At 43.6% G+C, this 24,151-nt stretch overlaps 1 protein-coding gene across 1 annotated transcript in view; it reads right to left on the bottom strand.

Annotated features, from left to right (window-relative positions):
* Positions 1 to 7,637: 7,637 nt before the first annotated feature.
* LOC147663081 (uncharacterized) overlaps positions 7,638 to 24,151 on the bottom strand; it is a 54,104-nt gene continuing 37,590 nt past the window's right edge. Inside the window, exons 7-9 of the mRNA XM_086950693.1 lie at positions 19,251 to 19,322; positions 9,101 to 9,223; positions 7,638 to 8,582 (exon numbers count right to left, since the gene is read on the bottom strand). Coding sequence (XP_086806819.1) covers positions 8,452 to 8,582; positions 9,101 to 9,223; positions 19,251 to 19,322 — 326 coding nt within the window. The 3' untranslated portion in view covers positions 7,638 to 8,451. The remainder of the gene's footprint in view (positions 8,583 to 9,100; positions 9,224 to 19,250; positions 19,323 to 24,151) is intronic.

The raw sequence follows: 24,151 nt of genomic DNA, 5'->3' as shown, positions 1-24,151 counted from the left end.
TATTCATCTTTCACTAAAAGTAGGAGGGCATGTCAGGTCTCAGCCTTGTACTCATTTGATGCCCTCGATTACAGAGGCTCCCATAATCCCAGCAATAACTCCTACCGACGAGCTTATCACCAGTTACTGAGAAACTTATTACATTGGACCGCTATTCAAACAAGCATTTGCAATGCAATAGGTCTCGCGTTTAACCGAGTTTAAGGTATTTGCATTGTAAATGGCAATGCCTTTTATTTATGCCATAAAAGGCATTGTCATTTGCAATGTCAATAGCTCACACTCCCGTAAATGCGAGACCTATTGCATTGCAAATGCGCGTTATGCCAGGGGTTAGTCTTTTCATCATCTTCAAGGAATATTGACCAGTTTAATGGTGTGCATGTTGCCAACATCTGGAGCAGAGGCACAGCATGGCTGTTGTACAGTGCACAACGCTGACTAGATTTAGGATTGGTCCGAGGAATATTCAACATCTAGGGCCCAGGTGTCAGAGACTTACCTCTGTAGATTACCTCTTCTTACCTTTAGAGTGCATCTCTGACAAGTTTGGAATCCACAAATGCTGCCAGGAACACTGTGGTCCCAGTTTCCTTAAAAAAACACGTGAAATAGTGTATTGTGTTTTCGCTCAAGTAAATTTGCTATTGCAAAAAACCTTCCTGTAGATCTCACGCGCCTTTAAACTTTTTTTCTAATGGGGAAAATATGTATCCTTGTGGAGAAACTTCCACCCTTATACATATGCCGATTTGGGGGTATTTTCTGCCAATTGCACCCGGACAGGTGATTTAATTAAGCCTTGAACTTACAGTACATCTCCGTACGGGTGGAAATGTGTGGTATTTGTGAATACCCAGAAACACGGTGCTTTGGGTATGTGTAAACCTTCGTGGTATTCCTGTCCCAAAATGCTCACACCCCGCTCCAGTGAGTGGATTTACTCCCAAAAAATCCCCCTGTGACTAAGGGCCCAATTCATAAAGCCATTTTTGCTCGTATCACACCTTTACATGCATAAAGAGAAGGATTTACAACTGCTAAGCAGTCACTAACTGTCACCTAATGCTTGCAAACTCTGCTACCCTTACCTATGATCACCTCACATTAAAATATGATGCTGGAGTGAATCACATGCAACGATGGGGAATGTGCGTTCAATTCTGCACTGAGGAGACGGCAATACTAAACACAGAAAACTAGTAAATGTGAATTAAGTGTGAAGGAGCAAATAGCTTTGAGAATCCCCTTCCGCCACCACAGGTCGTTAGTGAGACAGAATGTTTAGGTACGAAATTGTTGTGCATTCCCCTGCAAAACAGTACCATGCAGGCCACCACTTGAGAATCACAGGGGAAGTTGCTGCAAGAAAAGTTGGAAATGTATGTTCACGTTCACTTGCAATGGCAAGGGATGCTTAAGAACAACGAAAAATAAATATATATGAAAATCTACCACTTAAGTAGTACACTAAGCAATCACCAGCGGGGTTAGTGCGGGAAAGACTTTGTCCGCCTTGTGCATATGCATGGCGTACGCTTTCATTCAAGCCTGTATGGCTGTTCGGGGAGTCGTTTAATCAAAGGTGCTTTATCTTGGATCAGAAGAATGTGTCTGCGGCCCCCTGTAATGCTACATACATTCACCGAAGCCCACTGAAATAAAAACCATTAAAATGGTAATTCTGAATGTTCTTGCCAATAAATGTTAAAAGTTAGACTTGCTAAAATGAGTGCCCTGCATATAAGAAAAGGAAATGCTTTCTGAGGAAAGATATGTCACTGAGGCTTTTGGAAATGTTGCATGAAATATCAATTCACATTGTATTCTCATCATGTGTCAGCAATTGATAACAAAGAAAAGAGTGAAAGAGAAATTGCTTTTTACCGGTTCTGGATATTGCTGTTTATGTTTTTGCAGGGAGAAGGAAAGAAGATAAGGTAGTGGGGAAAAATGGCTGCCCTTTAGCCTATGGTCTGCAGCAGGGACGTAAACAAAAGGAGTAGTGAGCTGAGGTATAAAGGACCTTGCTCCCAAGGGCTTGCAACAAACGGTAGCAGCGGTGTCATTGTGTGTTGCAATGCAGCACCGGGTGTCGCAATTTCAGACTGTCAATTTATCACAATAATACATTCAGCCGGCCCTGCTCGCCACACAGAGGAATAGGCTGAACAAAGCAGATGGAGGAAAGTGGTCTGCAAAGAATTCACAACAGATGCTTCTGAAGTAAAAACAAGCATTGGCCGCTCGGCAGTGAAAGTGGCAGCTGTAAAAGTGAAAGTGATTACGCGCTGTAAGGGTGCCCGCGAGCGATGAGAGGAAAGCCAGATGGCGCCTGTGCGCGTAACCGCACACTCTAGGCCACACAAAAAGTGCGTAGTCGGATTTTTTAAGCCTACTAACTAAAAGTCTTGCCAGGGCAGCGCATGCACTGGCTCAGGCAAGACCTAAAAACTGATACAATCCGTAGGATCGGGCTCCCCCCACAGACCCTCTTCGCCCAGCAAAGCATATTACCCTGGACCCTTACATTTTGAGGCTGTTGGTGGGCTTTCTCAATTCCTCATTGTATGCAAGGTACATTTTTTAGCCTTTGAAACATGCCATGGTTCTGCCCCTCCTGAAGAAACCCAATCTGAATCCCCTGAATTTGTCCATCTACAGACCGATCTCCATGCTCCCAATCATGGCCAAAGTCATGGAAAAGGATCTTAATGGACAACTCTCTGCTTTTGTGGCGACCCATAACTTGCTTCATCCCGCTAAGTTAAGGTTCAGAGAGTGTCACAGTACAGAATCCACCCTTCTAGGAGTCCCAGAACATCTTAGGCAGCTCCAAGATAATGCTCAGACGGCAGCATTGGTTTTATGAGACCTCAGCTTGCCTTGTGACACTGTATTGAAAGCAGTGCTATCTGAGAGACAGGTCAGGCCAGGCATACAGCGAACAGCCTGATCCTGGATGGCATTCTTCCTGAGTGACCAACCTTTCGAGGTCTCCTCAGTGAATGCCTCCTCCAAATGTCATGCCCTTACATCAGGGGTTCCTCAAGGCTCATCCTTAAGTCCGGTCTTATTTAATAGCTACATCCGACCTCTGGTTGAAAGCGTCGGCCTGACCTTATTTTCCTACGCGGATAATACATCATCACCTTCTCCTTGCCTTCTGCTTAGAACCATAACTCTCACGCCTCCTGTCTAGCTCGGGTTGCCTCGTGGATGAACACGAATGCTCTGAAACATAACGAGAAAAGGACGGAGGTACTAGTACTGGGAAAGAACCCATCCCCGTGAAGCCCAAAGCATTGGCCTCAAAACCTGGGCACTCTTCCCGTACCAGATAAAAAAGTGAAGAACTTTGGTTTCCTGCTGGGTGACAACGCTGTCCATGCAGCTCCAGGTTGCAAAGGTGGCTTCTACCAGTGCCAGGATGCCTGCTAGACGACATGGCGCTTTACAAGCTTTATAAATAAGTAAATAAATAAATACCTGATTCTCTGTCCTGAAATGGCTGCCGTAAATCCTTAATATTCTTCCATTTTCAGCCAAGAGGACAGCCATTCAGGCACTCGTCCTATACAGATTGGACTATGGTAATGTCCTCTATTTAGGAGCCGATAAAGCCTCTATAAGAAGGCTGCAAGCTGTCTAAAACTTGGCAGCTACAGACTCCCAAGTGCACCAGCCTCCTCCCTTCTGAGGGAGTTGCACTGGCTTATGGTGAGACTATCTTCTGGCTCGCTCACTATGCTCCAGTGATCTCTCCTTATGCATGGCTTCGAGAGTCAAACGGATGTGCATGGGAGGCCAGCCCGTTGCCCACCAGCCGCTAAGCAATGGAACGACTTTCTGTAAACCCTGAGAAGCTGTACCTTACTGACTTCTTTTCGGAAATAATTGAAGACATGGATGTTCTGAGTTAGTGGGCCCTGATTGCACCGTTTCTGTCTTCAAGTGCCGGGAAACCCCGTGTGGGTAGCTGTTTGTGCTATACAAGATTTTTTTTCATTATTAATAATAATAATAATGAAAAAGTTGAAATAAAGTCATTTTATTTTTAACAAAATAGCATGCATTCACTACCCCTTTCTCTCACCTTCTCCATCTCTTCCCTTTCATTAGTTCACTCATCCTCTAATTTATTGCGGGAACTTGTGTTATTTTTAGCTGCTCCATACTTTAAATATTGCGCTTCTAACTGCTTTTAAATTGATATGAAATGTGCTGAATGTGACCCATATTGAACCTATTTTAAATGTTTTAACGTAACATTGAATGTAAAACTTGCACAAACAGGTAGCGCATAGCATACCTTCGTTGTTTCTTGCTCTCCTGGGCCAGGCACAGGTAACCAGTACCACTTTCACTGTTGCACTTCCGGTCGCACAGGAAGGCACAGGGGCGGGACCCAGAGCAGACGGTAATTGTGGTGGGAGATAAAAGCATGGGCGCTGAGCGGCTGCACAGCGGACGCCCCGCCGGTGCACCAAAGGCAAGCCCGTCTGCGCCCAACCGTTGCCAGGAGCCAGGAACGCTGCCGGTTTTAAACAAGATTCATGCTCCTACACCTCAGAACAGCTTAAAAGGTTGGAAGGGCGGTCCCCTGAGTAAGTGCCCACATCATAGGTCGCCTGATAGCAACGCTAGCTACTGTCCCCATTGTTCATTCAGATTTTGCCCGAGGATTAGGCCTCTTACAGCCATCAATCACTATTTGGGGCTTAAAATGTTTCCACTTAATTGTCGATCTATGCAAAAGCATGCCTTAGAAATCAACCTACTACTTGAGGAAGAAAGCCAAGAGGTGCTGTTTCTAACAGAAACCTGGCTTAACGATGAGGCGAATTTCTCTATTGTCCAAGCACTCCCTGCTGGCTACGTTATTCAGAGACTTGACAGGGGCACAGGAAGGGGTGGTGGTCTTGCGATCATTCATAAAACTGAATTTGACTGTCACACCACCACAAGCCCGCTAAAGGATTGCGAAAGCCTGGCCTTCGCAATTCGTATTTCTCACGTCTGCACTTTTACAGGGATTCTGATCTATAGACCCCCAGGACCCCTTAAACAATTTAATAAAGAGCTCCTTGAGACAGCAGCCAATTTGGCTAGTACTAGTGCTAACTTTACGCTGCTCGGGGACCTAAACCTGCATTTGATGAGCTTGACGTACTCTAACTCACACAAAAAGTAGTTGGCCCGACCCACTCCAAAGGCCACCTACTGGATCCCATTTTCTCCAATTTGGAGAATCTTTTAGTTCGAGATACCGTCAGGCTGCCGTGGTCCGACCATTTCTTAATTCCCTTTACTAGGACCCTGCAAGCTACCTCTACGACTATGGGAAGTAGGAAATACTCACGTACTTGGTCTAAACTACCAATTGAACCATAGGTAACGACCCTGGAAAATACTAGAACTACCTCTGACCCTGATTCTATTATTGCTTTTAATAATTGTAACCACTGGGTGGAATCACTGAACTCTGTCCTTCCCAATAAAATTTTTTTTAACAAGGTAGAAACCAAGCAGAATCTGTGGTCTTCCCCGAAACTCCGTGGCCTCAAGAAGATTTGCAAGAGAGCCGAAAGGAAATGGAGGAAGGATTTCTCTGCTAGTAACAAACAAAATTATAGAGAGGCCATAAAAACCTATAAAACTGAAATTCAATTGGACCAAACTCTATTTTATGAAGAGAGAATTCTAGCAGCTGTAAATTCCCCTCACAAAATCTTCTGCATTGCTAAGGATTTACTGACTATCCCTGCTCACCCTAGTATATAGGAAGATGCCTTGACGCGATGTAACGCTATAGCGGATTTCTTCTCCAGTAAAATCCAAACTATTTATTCCTCCTTCCCTCAAATAACATCCGAACCACATATTGGAGAGCAGGAGAATGTGGACAAAAGGAGAGCCGGCTTAATTGAGGAAATCCCTCCACTTAACTTGCCCAAGCTGCTAGACATCATGAGTAAACTGAAATCCGGCTCCCCCACTGACCCTGCCCCTCCTAACATCTTAAATTTGGCCTCTAAAACTCTTTCTCCAGTAATCCTTGACCTGATCAATGCCTCTTTTTCCTCAGGGACGGTCCTACCACTGTGGAAACGGGCTATGTTTAAAGCCTTACTGAAAAAAACAACTCAATTCGGAAGTTTCGAGCAATTACCGCCCCATCTCCCTGTTGCCAGCAATCAGCAAGATCGCTGAGAAATACGTAAACTCGATATTGTCCACCTACTTGGAGAGTAGGTGGACAATATTGAGTTCACCAGATGAGTTTCAGACCTCAACAGGGTACTGAGACGGCTCTCCGGGTGGTAGTGGAAGAGTCTAGAAAAATCCTAGACGACCGAGGCTGCGCGGCCATCATTCATTTAGATTTATGCGCAGCCTTCGATACGGTCAGGCACCAGCTGTTGATAAAAAGGCTAAGTGAGGTGTGGATTGCTGGATCATGCTCAAATGGCTGCAGTCGTTTTTAGAAGACCGATCCTTCTAAGTCCTTGAATAAGGCACTTCCTCAAAGCCCATACCTCTTAATTGTGGGGTTCCCCAAGGGTCATCCCTTTGTCCTACTCTTTTTAATGTTTATCTGAGGCCTCTGGCGGAGGTAGTGCTACCTTTTGGGATCCAGATCGTCACGTATGCTGACGACACCCAGTTGGTCGTTTCTTTCAACCAACAGGACCCCTCTAGCTCCGATCTTGCCCTTTGTCTGGACAAAGTGTCAAGGTGGATGGAAGATTCATATTGGGCTACTTTGGCCTAACTCTTTTGGCCCTGCCCCCTCCCCTAAAGACCAAATTAAAAGTCTGGGAGTTTGGCTCGAACGGAACCTTGATTTTGAAGAGCAGGGGCAAAAAGTAGCTGCAAGCTGCTTCGGGATCCTAAGAATGGTCCGTAAAGTGCTCCCACTACTCCCTTTCTCAGCAAGTAGAGTCTTAGTTCAGGCTCTTATCCTATCACTTCTTGACTATGCAAATACGCTGTATCTCGGAGCCCCTTGCTCCTCGATACGAAAGTTACAAGTCGTTCAAAATTGCACGGCGCATATTCTCACGAACACCCCAAAGCGCTCTTCGCGTAAACCTGCTTTGGCATCTCTTCGTTGGCTTTCCATCCTTGAGCACATTCAGTTTAAGGCATTATGCATAGCCCATCGAGCACTTGCAGGCAAGGGATGCTTGGCTATTCAGTCCCCTATCCATCTGTATCCCCCAAATAGAGTCCTAAGGTCGGAAACCAAATACTTACTAGTAACACCAAGAATAAAGAGAGCACAAAGTGGTGGCCGCCTCTTTTCTTAGAATGTAGCTAAAATCTGGAAAAGTATGCCTCCGCAAATCCGTGCCAACCTAACTAGCTCACCTTTCGGAGACAGATTAAAACCTTACTTTTCCGTAAATTAATGGGGCACAGTTCAGTGTGTAATCAGGCGATAGCGCGGGGATGCCTATGGGTAACCAGGCGCTCTATAAATCCTGTTTCAATTCAATTCAGACGTAAAAAGAGAATATTTCTATGGAGTGTTACAGGAACCAGTCCTAGAGAGGATGGGACCTGCTCTCAAATGTGAGAAATGGAACACATTGGAAACAGCTAAATTAGCACCAATACCACACAGGTCACCTGGGGAACAAGCACCATTTATAACACTTTATAGAGCAAATTCGACCCGAAGGGATTGGAGCACTTTACATGAGCAATAGTTACATTACAAATCACTATTTTTTAAGGCACGGGGAGATTACATGGACACATTCACAGAATGTTGAACCGACTCCGAAACTCCAAGTTGGTTCCCCAGTTTCAAAGTTGACAGCCCTAGCCGTAACCAAATCCTCTATTGACCCACCCTTGGTACAAAACTAAATATATATAATACAAATGACATTTACTTACAACACATACAAATTTCAAGTTTGCAATATGAAACAAAAGTTGAGATTTTTGCAGTAAACCAAGCTCGACAGAAAGTGCAGAACCCCCGTATCCTGCAGAGCTTAAATAGACGTGCGTCATAATGCCTCTGAGGGGAAGGACCTTCTTGGTCCAGAAGAAACAGTAACACAAGCCTACGGCAAACAGTGCAAATCTTTGAACAAATGCCTAGGGCACATTCTCAAAGGAGGATAAAAAGGCCAACCCTCCAAGAAACACAAGTCTTCTTCCACTGAGTGGGAAGGAGCAGCAGCACAGAGTGTAGGATGGAGTAAGCAGCACATTTGTCCCTGAGGTACCTCAGTTACAGTCCTTGTGGAGCCAACTCAGTTACCCACCTATCGGATGAACAGTAGGTTGGAGGAAGCACCTTGGCAAAATGTCTTGGGCACATTCAAACCACACGGTGCGTCTCAGAGGTCCACCAGTCAACCATGAAATCTCAAGTAAAGTCCAGACACTGAGCATCCCTGAGGAGCAATCTATACGCCAGCGCAGGATCCTTCAAATGCCCGTTGGATCACCATGTGTTGACACTGGCTGGTATCCATCATTCAACATCGTGGTAGTCCCTGTCCCCTGCTCCATGTCCACAGACGCCTTCCGAGAACGGTCAGTGTTGTGTCTGTCCAGCCCTTTGAGAGAGGAGATACAGCAGTTAGTATCAACTTCTAGGACAGACCTAATATTACAGAAATTAACTGTAAATGACATGACAATAATATTCCCAAGTAGGTCCTGGTAACACCTTAACATCCTCCCAACATTCCCGAGCTGAAAGCGATTAATATCCAGCAGACCTTCCCTTCCGTCTTTGGATGGTCTCTCAGGGTCCACTTCTCACCCGGCTAGGAACCCACAAAACGCAATGTCTCAGATCAGTAGGGGGTCAGGTGTTGCTTCAGTCTGGAGCCAAGTCACCGCTTACTGCTATTTCTGAATGACTAGGGACATTACACCGTGTTACACGTAATACCAGCTCAAACAGCCTATAAGCCCTGACCGAATGACTAGGATTTAACAACAGTAGATGCAGCTTGCATGTTGGTGGTGGTGCAGGGTCAGAGGATCAGCAGTTCCAAAGCCAGATCCTTTGTGGCTATAGAAACTCTACTCAACCGCCCCATAACTAGTTCACAAAATATCCACTTACAGCAGCTGAGCGGTCCGTTGGGTTGGCAGCACCAGTGGATAAGAATGAGAACCGCGACTGGCACCACAACAGCAAATGAGAGGGTCCAATCAAAGTGCAATGGTTTTCCATGGGCGTGGACACCTGCAAACATGAATAAAAGGCGGTTACTAACACAGGATATTCTTATGACAAAGATGGCAATTCTAAGGTAAGGTTTTGAGAAAAATATCTGAACCAGCCTTCATATGACTCGGACCTCCTAAACCAACACTCAACGCTACAACTCCTGGGCCACCTCTTGCAGATGAGACAGTAAGGGGGATATTTACAATAAAATGTAGGAATGCGGTGTTACTTCAAAATTGGTAATGTCACGCTCTAACATTTTTAAAATACAAGGATGTGCCGTATTAAAAAAATTACGCCAGCCCCAGCCTTTTGTCTAGTAATCTCATTAAAACAGCTGCCTACCATCAGCACAGGCATCCTTGTGCCATGTTTCAAGGTCAACAAGTCAAATCAGAATCCCTGGGCTCACGCTCACTATCCTTTCACACCACTGTAGGTTCACTACCAAACTTAATCAGGGAATACAGGAAATATTTAAGAGGACTAAATATAAATTTCCACAACAAAAATTTGAACGTTCACAGTCTAATTTTAATCAAAAACACATTACATATAAAACAATTTTAGTGCTTAGCAACACAGTTAAAATGGTTCAAAGAAAATTTTCTTTGAAAAAGAATAAAATACAGCAATTAATTATAACATTTCATAGCACATATTATCAAAATCAAGTTAAAAAACATGGAGAGATATATAAATGACATGTTGTAGAGTCAAGGGTGACACATGAAAACAGATATACAGAAAGCCTAACACGAAAGGAAAAGAAACCCCCTCTATTGTCAGTGGCCTCTAGTTGTCCTTGCCACTACTGATGAGTAGATCCAAAGGCTTGTAATTTTTATATGTAACGCTGAACAACAGTATCAAACATGCATGTATATCGGTTGTTCGCTAGGCCTAGTTGGATTCTCTGTTGGAAAATGCGTTGACGCGTTTCGGTGCAGGACAAGAGATGTTGTGGCATCGTTACATATAAAAATTACAAGCCTTTGGATCTACTCATCAGTAGTGGCAAGGACAACTAGAGGCCACTGACAATAGAGGGGGTTTCTTTTCCTTTCGTGTTAGGCTTTCTGTATATCTGTTTTCATGTGTCACCCTTGACTCTACAACATGTCATTTATATATCTCTCCATGTTTTTTAACTTGATTTTGATAATATGTGCTATGAAATGTTATAATTAATTGCTGTATTTTATTCTTTTTCAAAGAAAATTTTCTTTGAACCATTTTAACTGTTGCTAAGCGCTAAATTTTTTTTATATGTAATGTGTTTTTGATTAAAATTAGACTGTGAACGTTCAAATTTTTGTTGTGGAAATTTATATTTAGTCCTCTTAAATATTTCCTGTATTCCCTGATTAAGTTTGGTAGTGAACCTACAGTGGTGTGAAAGGATAGTGAGCGTGAGCCCAGGGATTCTGATTTGACTTGTTGTCACTGTACCCTGTTCCCTGGTGATAGTGGGGTACCCTCTCTCTTGATACCATGTTTCAAGGGCGCCTGTGGAGCAGGGGCGATAATATAGGTCCAGAGAGGGACACCTTCCTGCATATAAACGACCTTTAAAACGATTTGCTGTTTCTATACACAAAGAGAAACAACAAAATACGGGGAGAAGTTAATAACTTCTCATACATTTCTCCTCTTATGGCCTTCCTAAGACCCGGTTTTACCTAGCCTTAGTTTTTGGCACTGCCCCATCAGTGTAAATATGGGTCAGCGTCAAAAAGCAATGGGTGTTGCGGCGAAACGCCTACTGAAACTCCCATTGCATGGCCCTTTAACGCCAAGTAAAGTGTGAAAAGGGGCCTTATTTACAAGGCGGCACTAAGCCACGTTAATATGTCACGGAATTATGAAGCCAAGTATAAGCATAAGTGATTGAAAGTCTGTTTTAAGTATAACTATAGGTGCTTTACTAGGAATCTCAGCATAGATATAAGCTGTGTGTGTGTTCATGGATTCCTTCCAGATAGTGTGTCTGTCTGGATATACTATCCAGGGGCCAGATCAGGCTTGGGCAATGCATAGTCACATTGCCAAAGAGGAACACACTGTTCCTCATATGCTACAGCCCTACTTTACTACCACTGCATGAACAAAAATATAACCGGGATTTCTTAGGTCTTAACAACAGGCATTTAATTATCAGCGTGCCAGCTTCAGACGAATCCGAGGTCTGACTCAGCATAGATCTTGTGCTTACATATGCAACCACTTAGGTCTATGTGCCCTCTTGCCACTGCCTTATAAACAAGTGGACTCACTCTTCACCACGTGCGACCCCTGCCTAACCTCTTCCGCTCCATCCACCCCAGCCTGGGTCACTTAGGAGTTACAAATCAGCCAGGAGCTGCTGAATCTGGAAAGATGACCATGCAGATGGCGTGGCCTATGTTTGCCCTTTCTCCTACTAGCTTAAGTGGTCTCTAGCCAAATCTGTGCTGGATTTGGAAACATATTTACTAGGATCCCCTCAAATTTGGGGACAGAGACAGAAAAGGGGTGGATTCATCAGATCAGTGTCATGGGGGGTGGGGTGCATGTGGAGTCCATGAACGTCTGCCTGTAATTTACTAACACGTGTGTAAATTTACTTATTCAAACAAACATTTCTCCTAAACAAATTGCCAACAAAAAATGTTAGCAAAGCTGTTGCGCCTACAATTGATAAAGTGGGTTTTGTTGGGTAATAATAAACACTTATCAAAACACAAACCAATTCATCCAAATCTGCAGTGTAATTGCTGACGATAAGTCAGATTACGCGTCTGATAAACATGCTCATGATCCAGTTGGTCTATTGTCTTCCTACGACGCGACATTCGAAAGTTTTTATTCGCCCTGATGGAATTATAGCAGTCGGTTAACGTGGTGGGTAAAGATGTAATTTATTCCCTCTTTCTCGCTCTCTACGTCCCAGGGATAACACAAGGTTGTCTACCAGGACAACGCATCTGACCAGCCTGATATATACGTGGCTTAAGAATGCCAGTTTCAAACTGAAGTCCAGCAGGTCTCACTCTATTCCAGCACTGAGCCACACCTAGAAAGGTGGAAAACGTAACCTGCTCCAGGACCGAGTGAAGGCCTGAATTCGCATTTGGCAAACAGGTACTGTGTCTCATACATCACACGTATCCTGTTCACCTCATTACACGAGCCAAAAGTTATAATGCACTTGTAATCCAGCGGACAGACAATCCACCACAGTTGTGACAGAGTACCCACCCAATTAAACTCCAACTCAGACCCCTAGTCACCAGGGGTAACAAGACTTAGACGTTTGGGGACACACACAAAGATGAAGCTTTGCTAAAGTTCACTGGAACATCAGAGACAACAGAACAATCGGGACGTATAAAGTTAAGAGACACAAATCTTACCATTGCCATACAATATCCAACCCATAACAAAACACAACAGGCGTGTCTGTATACCATAAGTGCCCCAGAGGGGGCCTGTCTTGGTGCTATGTAGTAAATAAAGAGAAATCCAAGATATATAGATAAGTCCAGGATTTATTCAGCTGCAGCACAGTACTTCCAACCATCAAGTTAACAATCCCAGTATAACTTTTCAGATCATAACAATTCTAAATGGAACCACTTGGATAGTGTGCATGTGCAACATAGAACAAAGGTTCTATTAAAAGGGAAATATATACAGGGTTAGTTTAAAAGGGAAATACCAAGAAGTCAGAATATAACACATCTTTCCCCTTAAAGAAAAGAAAAGACATTAATCTTACAAACTGTATGTTCAAACATCAGTATGCATACGTAAAAATCAACTATGGTACACATTTTGAAACTCTTCTAACATTCCATCTTTTCCCATCTTGAGTAACAACACTATTATGAAAAACTCGCATAACTTTCATTGGCTTACCAAATTTGCTCTCTCCTTTAGCAATGAAACCTGGTTTGCGAATCCTGACAACATCTCCAACCATGAATTCTGGTTGTCTAACTTTCATTCTAGAATCATAATTGGATTTGTACTTATTTTGTTTTACCTCCACTCTTCCAGCCACATCCTTAATATTCACATCAGTAACTTGCTGACTACAACTTTTCTTAAACCACCAAGGACATAATCCCGAAACAGGATCTCTACCTTTTAGTAAGCGGAAAGGAGAGACTTCAGTAGTGGCATGAGGTGTAATACGGTATAGCCATAATTTCTCTCTCAACTTATCTTTCCACAGACCTCCTGATTTGCGAGCCCAAATCAAATCTTCCTTGAGGACTCTATTATATCTCTCCACTAATCCATTACCTTGTGGTTCATAGAGAGCTGTGGTACAATGCTTAATGCCATACGTATTCAAAAACTCTGACATAAGTGAGGACTTGAACTGTACCCCATTATCTGATACAATACACTCCGGAGAACCTTCTCTGGAAAAAATCTCTTTTAAAAAAAAAAATAACACTTTCAGTATTTGGGTGAGGCACTAGTTTGACCTCAGGCCACTTTGAATGATAGTCCACAGCAACAATGGCAAACCTACACTCCTGTGGTAAGAAATTGAAAGGACCAGCTATATCAATCCCTAACTTCTGCCACGGATGATCTGGCCACTTTACAGGAACTAAAGGTGCAGGATCACACTTACACGATTTATCACTCTCAATGCACTCAGGACATTCCCTGACGTATTTATCCACTACTCTATCAACCCCTGGCCACCAGAAATTGGACCTAATGAGTCTTTTCATAGAAGACATTCCCATATGACATTCATGACTCATTTGTAAAATCACACTTCTTATAGCCAACGGTGGAATACATTTCCCAGCTCTGAACAAAAGCTCTCCTTCAATGGCCAACTCATCAGCAACGTTGTAGAATGGTGTGATCTCAGCAGGAATACGTTCTTTGGAAGGCCATCCTAACTTCACATAGTCTCTGACCTTACATAGCAAATCATCCTCATCCATACCCCTCTTCCACATATCTTCCGATATCACTTTGTATTTTTCTGAAAACATTTCAGAAACACTTGTTACCACCTCTGTATCCTCTTCATCTCCAGAGCTTGTACATGGCAATCTAGACAAACAGTCTGCGGTTACATTTAGCTTCCCAGGTACATATTCAATGTCAAAACTATATTCTTGCAGACGTGACATCAACCTTGCAATGCGAGCTGTGGCATTTAACCCTCCACCAGGTGAGAGAATGCTCACCAATGGTTTGTGATCAGTGCGTATGAGGAATCTTGCACCCCAAATATAATTACGGAAATGCTCAACGCCCCATACACATCCTAACAATTCCTTTTCTATGACAGCATACCGTCTTTCAGTTTGATTCAAGGATCTAGATGCAAACGCAACGTTCCAATCCTCCTTCCCAGAACGTTGTGAAAGTACACAACCTAACCCATAAAGGCTGGCATCCACTGTCAAAATGCAAAGTTTATTCAAACAAAAAGGCCTTAAGGTAGGTGCAGACACCATATCGAGTTTGACACTTTCGAAAGCATCTTGCTGTTTAGAACCCCACAAAAACTCTACCTCCTTCCTCGTTAGCTCCCTTAACGGCTCCATCTTGGTCGCAAAGTTTGCAATAAACTTACTGTAATATTCACACAGTCCTAGGAACGACAACAACTTGTCCTTACAATCTGGTGCAGGAGCCTTTAAAATAGCGTCTACCAAAGATTTTTTTGGAGAAACACCATTACCAGAGATGGTGTGTCCCAAGTATTCTATAGTTTTTTGAAACAACTTACACTTCTTACTCTTAATAGTAAGTCCAAACCTATCTAACATCTTGCATACATTCCTCAGATGCTCCATGTGTGTCTCATCATTTTTGGAGAAAACCAAAATATCATCTTGGAAGCACTTCACGTACTCACTCATGTCCTTAAATATATGATACATAGATCTCTGAAAAACAGAGGCTGCCGACGCCAAACCGAACGGCATACGTTTAAACTGGAACAAACCCTGGGGTGTGATAAAAGCAGTGAGATGGCGTGACTCCTCTGCTAACATAACCTGATGATACGCCGATCTCAAGTCCAACGTGGAGAATATAATACCACCCCCCAGCATACTCACAACTTCGTTGATATTGGGCAGGGGGTGACAGTCTACCACTATGTTTGCATTGAGCGCTCTCAAATCTATGCACAACCTCAAAGATTTGTCAGGTTTGCGTGCCAAAACCATTGGCGAAACCCATTCGGATGACTCAATTTCTTCTATGACATCATTTTTTAACATGTCATTAAGTGCATCACTTAATTCTTCTCTAACATTAAGTGGTACCGGCCTAAGTTTTTGTACAACCGGCATAGCTCGTTGTTTAAGCTTGATGACATGAGTGAAACCGCTTAATTTTCCTAATTTGTCAGAAAACACACTAGGAAACTCATCCGACAAAATCTTCCAAACATTATTCTCTTCTACTGACCTGATACTATCTTCTGACATATCACTATCATATGACACCATGACAGGATCTTTGTTGCGTGGATTCAATGTAATGTGAAGTCTGAATTGATCTCGCCACCCCAAAACATTCACTCCCTTCACAGCCACATACAGTTTGATATATGCAGATTGATCTTTAAAATAAATCATGGAGGCAATGTATCCTATAAAATCAATACTGGATTCGTTGAAACCTTTTGCCATAATGTCGGGAGGGCACAACTCACTTTTAGAAATTATGTTCTTGTACATTTCATCAAAATACTTTTCAGTTATAATGGTCCAAGGAGACCCAGAATCAGCCATCAACTCTAACTCTACTCCTTTAAACCTAACAACACATTTAGGAGACTCCAAATAATCCTCCTCAAGCAAACTTATACTTATAATGGACACAATCATCCCACTTACTCTGTTAGATTCATCAGACACAGCATGTTCATATCTAACCAGACTTGAATCATAGTCTGTTTCATCTCTCACACAAGAAACTTCCTTTTTCTTGAAATAATTTCCTTTATCCCCACCTTTCTTTTTGTCTTCTCTACATGAGTTGGAAAAATGACCTATTTTTCCACACTTGTTGCACTCTTTGCCTAAAGCAGGGCAAAATTTAAACGTAGCAACATGATTGTAACTCCCACATCTAAAACATACGATGCGGCTACGTGGTCCAAATTTATGACTTGGGGAACCTTTTCCAACATTGTTCATTGCACACACTTCTTCAGTTAACTTATTACTCTTACTACTCTTATTACTCGTCTCCTCTATTGTCTTCATCCACTTGTTAGACTGTTCAAAAGCCTTAGCAGTAGAGATACACTCCAACAAAGTTGGATTGCCTACAATCCACAATTGTTCTTGTGTTTTCTTGCACTTAACATTTACAATAATATTATCTCTAAGCATCTCATCCGTCATATCACCAAAATTACATGGCATCACTAGAGCTCTTAAACCTGTTAAAAAATCATCAAAAGATTCATTTTCTTTTTGCGTTCTGGTGTAAAACTTGTACCGGTTTAAGGCTAGACTAGTGGTAGGTTTAAAGCGTGTTTCTACACGAAGCATAGCTTCATCAAAAACCCCATTATCACCAGGAACAGCTGGTAAATTTCTGAAAATAGCCTGTCCCTCAGATCCCAAACAATGTAAAAAGATGTTTTTCTTCCTTTCATTTCCCATCCTTTCTCCATCAATAGCTTTTAAATAAGTCATAAACTCCTCCTTCCATCTGTTCCACGGAATTGGAGGATCACCCTTGTTTTGCAAAAACTTAGAAGGGGGATCAAACTGCATGTTAATTAATAAATGCAAGTATCACAGCAATGAACAACCAAAAAAAAATAATAGCAATAACAATGTAAATAATAGTAATGCACTAAGAACTAAGTTGCACTGACTGCTACAACTTAATGACAAGTAAGCTAATGAGTACACATGCTGTGTACATCAGCGAAATTGAAATGATCATCAGCGTAGGATTCAAACTTGTAATCTGTGGTAATTTCCTTGAATTCAGTTAATTACGTTGTTTATGTCAGTTTCACACGCGTTGCTAACAGCTTTAGGCAAACGCGTTTTTCAAGTACCTTCAAACACGTTGTAACACAAGACCCGCTCTTCAGTAGCGCTTGGATGTAGCGTTAAGTTTTGTTTAGAAATACCTTCAGTTTTTTGTTGTTAAATAATGCTCGCTTTCCGCAGCACCCGGCAGTGAACGAAGCCAAAGTAAACAAATATGGCCGCTATCGACGCAATGCGCATTACGTCATGCGCTGCGTGCAGCTTCCTTCGTTGCCATAGGTACAGTTTGTCTCACAGCGCACGCGTTACCTTGGATACAGCTTTTCCAGCGGCGCATGCGAACTGCAAACGAAGAGTCCGATTTTTGAAGGTAAACACACTTAAAATAGCGTATAAGTTAGTAAAATATGCAGGATTACCAAGGAAAAGTTCCAAAACAGCGCAATTTCTGTAAAATGACAAGAAATCTGGAGGCTTGTAGAAAATTGTAATTCCTTGAAATAAATCCACAATGAAGAAATAGATAAATCCTTGTTGAATCTTTCCCAAATAGATTTACAGGTCACATTCCAGATCACTCTTGAAACGATGGATTCTGGAGGAAAAACAAAGTACTTTTGGAGCATAAATCTTAATCCAAAAGCTTCTGGAAATGGCTATATACTGCAAACAGCTCAAAAAAAAATTTTCCCAAAATTCCAGTTTTGTACCACACCTGTGCTGCTGATGTAGAAGTAGTAGGTACTGGTCACCCTCGTCGCCAATTTTGTAGTAAATAAAGAGAAATCCAAGATATATAGATAAGTCCAGGATTTATTCAGCTGCAGCACAGTACTTCCAACCATCAAGTTAACAATCCCAGTATAACTTTTCAGATCATAACAATTCTAAATGGAACCACTTGGATAGTGTGCATGTGCAACATAGAACAAAGGTTCTATTAAAAGGGAAATATATACAGGGTTAGTTTAAAAGGGAAATATCAAGAAGTCAGAATATAACATGCTATTAACAGATAATGACGTTTAATCGGTATTAATCCTAATGAATGCAGTCGGAATCGCTTGCTCCCACACACTCAAAATGTTCTTCAAAAGGCTCCCCACCAACACGTGAAGAACCATCACCCAGGCACCCATCACCAGCAAGGGGGAACACAGGCAATGCACTCTACGCTGGAATCAACACTCAACTGACCACAAGACTGTAGAGCATACAAAACTCATCCGCCAGGTTCAAATTCTAGCTTCTACCCTGCACTCACATCACCCTGCGCCTCAAAGAGCACCGCAGGCTACCTCTCCCCAAACGAGAAGTCTTCCAACTCCTCACACATGCACACAAAACATTGCACAAACATTGTCCTCACGCAGCTCAACAACTGTATTAACTTCACAAACCTACCAGACACCTCCGCTCAGCCATTCTCCTACTTGCACCCCACCTCCCACATACACGTAGAACCGAATCTAGAGGTTGTGCCGTCCCCTACCTCATCCTAAAGCCTGAGATGACCTCCCACTTCACAACAGAACCTCCTCCTCAGTTCTTGACTACCACCTGACACTACACCTAGTAGTGCCCACCCTGGCTCGGTTCATCCAGCTCCTGCTTCAGCACCAGGACACCCTCCCGGGTGAGCTGTCCTGTGCAGATAACATAACATCTTTTTGCTGCCCGTTGGCTAGGATTGCGCATACATCTCAGCCAGCTGATGCCAATTAGTCAAAAAGAAGGTGCAAATGCAATTTAGAAAATGAGAAACCTACAAAAAAAAATGAACTCCATCTTCTTAACTAAACAGGCTCCACCGAGAGCGCACAGGGTTACCGCGGACCCTCTGATGCCCAGCGACTGCTCTACACATATGTGGAACCCGTCTCCCAAATCTATTATCTGCAGTTATTCCATTACAGGTGGAGATGGGGCGACCATGTGAAGACTTATTAATGTGTGATCATGAAGATTATGTGGAGTTATAGGCGACTTTTCATGTTTGCAACTAGTGCTGCCAATAACCTCACAAGGTGGATTCATCTTCCTGTACTCACCGGTACAGCAGTAGAGCAGCAGCATAGACAAGGAACCCCAAAATATGAGGAGGCGTAAGACGCTCACAGCACCTGGGAAAGAAGGACAGAGTCAGTCCCACATCTAAGAAATAAAAAACAAAAACACTCAATAAAAACGAAAATCTCTGCAATCTATCAAACGAGTTATCTAGTAATGAGTGAGAAAATAGTTAAGTGATCGAAAAAGTGAACAGGTTAGTGATTCAGTGAGTTAGGAACTAGTGATCTAGTGACTGACCTTCTCTCTTCCAAAGGAATGCCTGTGCTTCCTCAAAGTGCAAACAAAACAGGTGATGGACCGAATGTGGATCAATGTCACACATTCACCCCAGTCCAAAGATCTGGGCCCAAATCCATCGTTTTTTTGCACTCCACACCACCCTGGGTTAGACAATGGCGATATGCAAATCAGCTCTGACCCTGTGCCCCATGGGAACAGTCCAGTCCGAACTACAAAAGCCATGTCCTTCCCAGAACGGAATCAAGCATCCGAGGACCGGACCGGTTTCGAGGTAACACCTCTCATCAGCCCGGCTAGCTTGACTCCAGTGGTGTGGAGTGCCTGGGACCCACGTCTGAGCATCCCCAGCGCACTTATGGCGGAATTTGCAAACAAAACAGGTGATGGACCGAATGTGGATCAATGTCACACATTCACCCCAGTCCAAAGATCTGGGCCCAAATCCATCGTTTTTTTGCACTCCACACCACCCTGGGTTAGACAATGGCGATATGCAAATCAGCTCTGACCCTGTGCCCCATGGGAACAGTCCAGTCCGAACTACAAAAGCCATGTCCTTCCCAGAACGGAATCAAGCATCCGAGGACCGGACCGGTTTCGAGGTAACACCTCTCATCAGCCCGGCTAGCTTGACTCCAGTGGTGTGGAGTGCCTGGGACCCACGTCTGAGCATCCCCAGCGCACTTATGGCGGAATTTGCAAACAAAACAGGTGATGGACCGAATGTGGATCAATGTCACACATTCACCCCAGTCCAAAGATCTGGGCCCAAATACATCGTTTTTTTGCACTCCACACCACCCTGGGTTAGACAATGGCGATATGCAAATCAGCTCTGACCCTGTGCCCCATGGGAACAGTCCAGTCCGAACTACAAAAGCCATGTCCTTCCCAGAACGGAATCAAGCATCCGAGGACCGGACCGGTTTCGAGGTAACACCTCTCATCAGCCCGGCTAGCTTGACTCCAGTGGTGTGGAGTGCCTGGGACCCACGTCTGAGCATCCCCAGCGCACTTATGGCGGAATTTGCAAACAAAACAGGTGATGGACCGAATGTGGATCAATGTCACACATTCACCCCAGTCCAAAGATCTGGGCCCAAATCCATCGTTTTTTTGCACTCCACACCACCCTGGGTTAGACAATGGCGATATGCAAATCAGCTCTGACCCTGTGCCCCATGGGAACAGTCCAGTCCGAACTACAAAAGCCATGTCCTTCCCAGAACGGAATCAAGCATCCGAGGACCGGACCGGTTTCGAGGTAACACCTCTCATCAGCCCGGCTAGCTTGACTCCAGTGGTGTGGAGTGCCTGGGACCCACGTCTGAGCATCCCCAGCGCACTTATGGCGGAATTTGCAAACAAAACAGGTGATGGACCGAATGTGGATCAATGTCACACATTCACCCCAGTCCAAAGATCTGGGCCCAAATCCATCGTTTTTTTGCACTCCACACCACCCTGGGTTAGACAATGGCGATATGCAAATCAGCTCTGACCCTGTGCCCCATGGGAACAGTCCAGTCCGAACTACAAAAGCCATGTCCTTCCCAGAACGGCATTTACATCATGTAATGGGGACTACACCCCCCATGAAGTTTTCTAAACTACCCAGACTGCTCGGTTTTCATTTTTCCATGTAATTCATGGCAGCTAATTTGCTTACAGTTAAACTTTGTTGTGGGAGGATGGGGTTGAGTTTGACATACCTCCACAAATATTGCAAACAGATCAGACGCAGAATTGATTCTTGAGCTAGAGTGACAGGTTTCTATAGTGCATCGAAGTACAACCTAGGCAAACCAGACAAACATCCGCAGGCACGGGAGACGACCTTTACCACGCAGGGGTTTCACCGCAGTAGTTTTACAACGCAGGTTTTACAGCGCAAGTCATTTCAACGACTTGCGATGGAGGGCGCTGAAAGCTAAGGAATGTGTAAGAGGCAACAATATCTCAACAGGTATAACTATAGTAACAGAAATTTTTTTATGTACAACATTAAAAAAATCTGGGCAAAAAAGACACTTCCATTTTTGATTTTAGAAGTGCATATAACATCATATATTCTAAGGTATATTCAGGTTTAAACAGTCAAAAAACAGTATTATGATGTCAGCATTAGAGGCAGAGAATGCATTTGGCAACCCAAGGGGGCTTGTGCGCTACGTGATAGTGAGACGAACGGTGATGGCGCAGGTGACATATAAGTGAAAGAACAGCGAGGGACGCAAAAAAAGACAAAATTGGAAATTACAGTATGTACAAAATAGCTGGTTCCTCCTTGGTGAATAGGTATTTACAATGACTTTGGGAACCAGAGAAAGTCATGCGCTGTTATTCGCGCTGTATTGCTGGTCAACGGCGTTTCGATCCTATTCATTTAGGATCTTCATCAGGACCGGGTTGCCGATTGATAAAGATGATGTGAAGAAGGCACAATAACGGAGCCCCGTTATTGCCAGGAGGGCGCCACGGTAGGGAAGCGCTCAACGGGATGTGCAGTGTCAGGAGAGGTCCGCAGGGTGATCGTAATTAGAGGAACGGAGCATCGTTCTGGGTTGGGAGGAGGATCCTAGGAGGAAAACAATAAGTCAGGAGGGTCAAGCGATCCGCTCCCCGACTGGTGAATTGGGACGTGGAAAGCACAGGAACAGAGCCCCGTCCTGGCTGGGGATGGTGAGAAGGAGTTCAGAAACGGCGAAAACCGCTATTAAGCTGCCACAATCACGGCTTGGAGACCGTGGATTAGTAAAAAAAAAAAAAAAAAAAGTCACAGTGTGGCATGGAGGATCGGCGGCAGTCTGTTTAGTAGACCGCGGGCAGCTAGAATGCTGGATATTCTTTGCCCAGATCTTTTGCAAAGTACATACAAATGTTTCTGTTACTATAGTGATACCTATTGAGATATTGTTGCCTCTTACACATGTACACCCAAATCTCAATCTGGTCTACGGGTTATACTCCTGTTGTCTTTTTTCCGACAGCTAAGGAATAGTACGATTTACTATCCAACACCTTCCCTACTGTACTTAGACTGGTGTTGGAATAGTAAATCGTACTATCCCTAAGTCCAGCGCAAGTCGTGGAAATGACTTGGACTGTAAAACCCGCGTTGTAAGATACCGCGATCAACATTGCGTAGTATCGTCATATATTCCCAGGCACTGATGCTGGGATCCTAATAGAAAGAGGCAGAATTTGTGATATTGACGGTGATGGAACCAAGTGTAAAAATAGTGCATTGCACTGGTTAGGATTAGAGCATAGGAGGTGTGTAGGGGTTGAGGGTTCCTTGGTTTTTCAAATATCATTTAGTTTTGTTTAATTATTTGTAGATAAGGCTCGTACGTTGTGTATTTTTCTGTCCTGGATTCTGAAGTAGGTGTACTCAAGCAAAAGGAATGCGGCAACAGGGTTTCTAGTAAAATACCAATGGATTTCATGGCAGTGTAAGAAGAGGGGTTCTCCCCACTGGTGCACAACATCTTCAGTCACAAAAAAAATGAGCCAATGAGGTTTGTTCCTTGGCAGCGGACGGTGGAAAAGTGCTGGTACAGGGAGAGAGCACAGCTACTAGATGTATGAGAATCACCATGAAGGTAAATTTAGCCAACCCATATCTCAGTCTAAAATTCTTAATGCATTAGTAGATACCATGGCAAGAAGGCAGTTTCAGCGAATAGTAAATAGAGAACCTGCTGGTCAAACTGTCCCTCACTTTGGGAGAAAGTTATAAGAGTGTCATGGTCACTGGAAGCTCACGAGGTGGTCTCTAAGGTCTTCCTTTTGATCCCTCAGGCAGGTACGTGCCTGAAGCGATCCTGGTTACCCGACGTCTGCTCAGACACTGCACGGATTTATCAACTGAGACAGCTTGATGTATTAGTAGGTGTCTATTTAGTAACAGTAACTTTAGGTTACAGCTAGACCAGCGTCATTACGAAGGCTACAAGCGTAAAAGGCACAGTGCAGCACCCCCTTGGCTGAGAAAGCTTCGGGTGTCGAAACAATGTTAGTTGTCGATTTTAGTTGATCAGATGGAATTCAGTTTAAACTTTGTTGACTAAACTCTCCAGAACCCTCCGCTTCGCGGTGTCCCAGTAGATGTGAAGTTGACTGATGCACTCGCAGTTACGAGGGGCACCAGGAACTAGATCTTTTGAGACAGGCATTTTTCATTCTCAGAGGTTGAAAAAGTAGGTTCTCCTTGCAGTTACCCTATTGGTGGCCTTTCTAGCGGTTTTTGCAAGTCTCATCAGCGACAGGGCTTCATCCTATGAACAATAAGTGGGTGGATTTCATTGAATGAATCTCAGCCACAGACTCTTCACTTATTTTGTGGTCTTGTCACTGCCTGAGGAATGGAGCACAATGATGACCGCCGGAGAGGGGCTGTGAAGGATGGCAAAGCGGCCACTGAAGCATTCATCTAGTTTTCTGCTGCATGTTATGTTATGTTATAATTGATTTATAAAGCGCTCGTGCACCCGGTAGGTTTCTTGGCGCTACTGGGAAGGGTGCCTGCCAGTGATGTGCTTTAGTTGAAGTTACTCATAAGCCTGTCGGAAGAGCCATGTCTTTAGAAGTCTACGGAATGTCATGAGGTCAGTACAGGACCTAATCTCTAGCGGCT

Source organism: Lissotriton vulgaris, unplaced genomic scaffold, assembly GCF_964263255.1.
Source record: "Lissotriton vulgaris unplaced genomic scaffold, aLisVul1.2 SCAFFOLD_2616, whole genome shotgun sequence".
Lineage (NCBI taxonomy): Eukaryota > Metazoa > Chordata > Amphibia > Caudata > Salamandridae > Lissotriton > Lissotriton vulgaris.
This window is presented reverse-complemented; position numbering and strand designations above follow the sequence as displayed.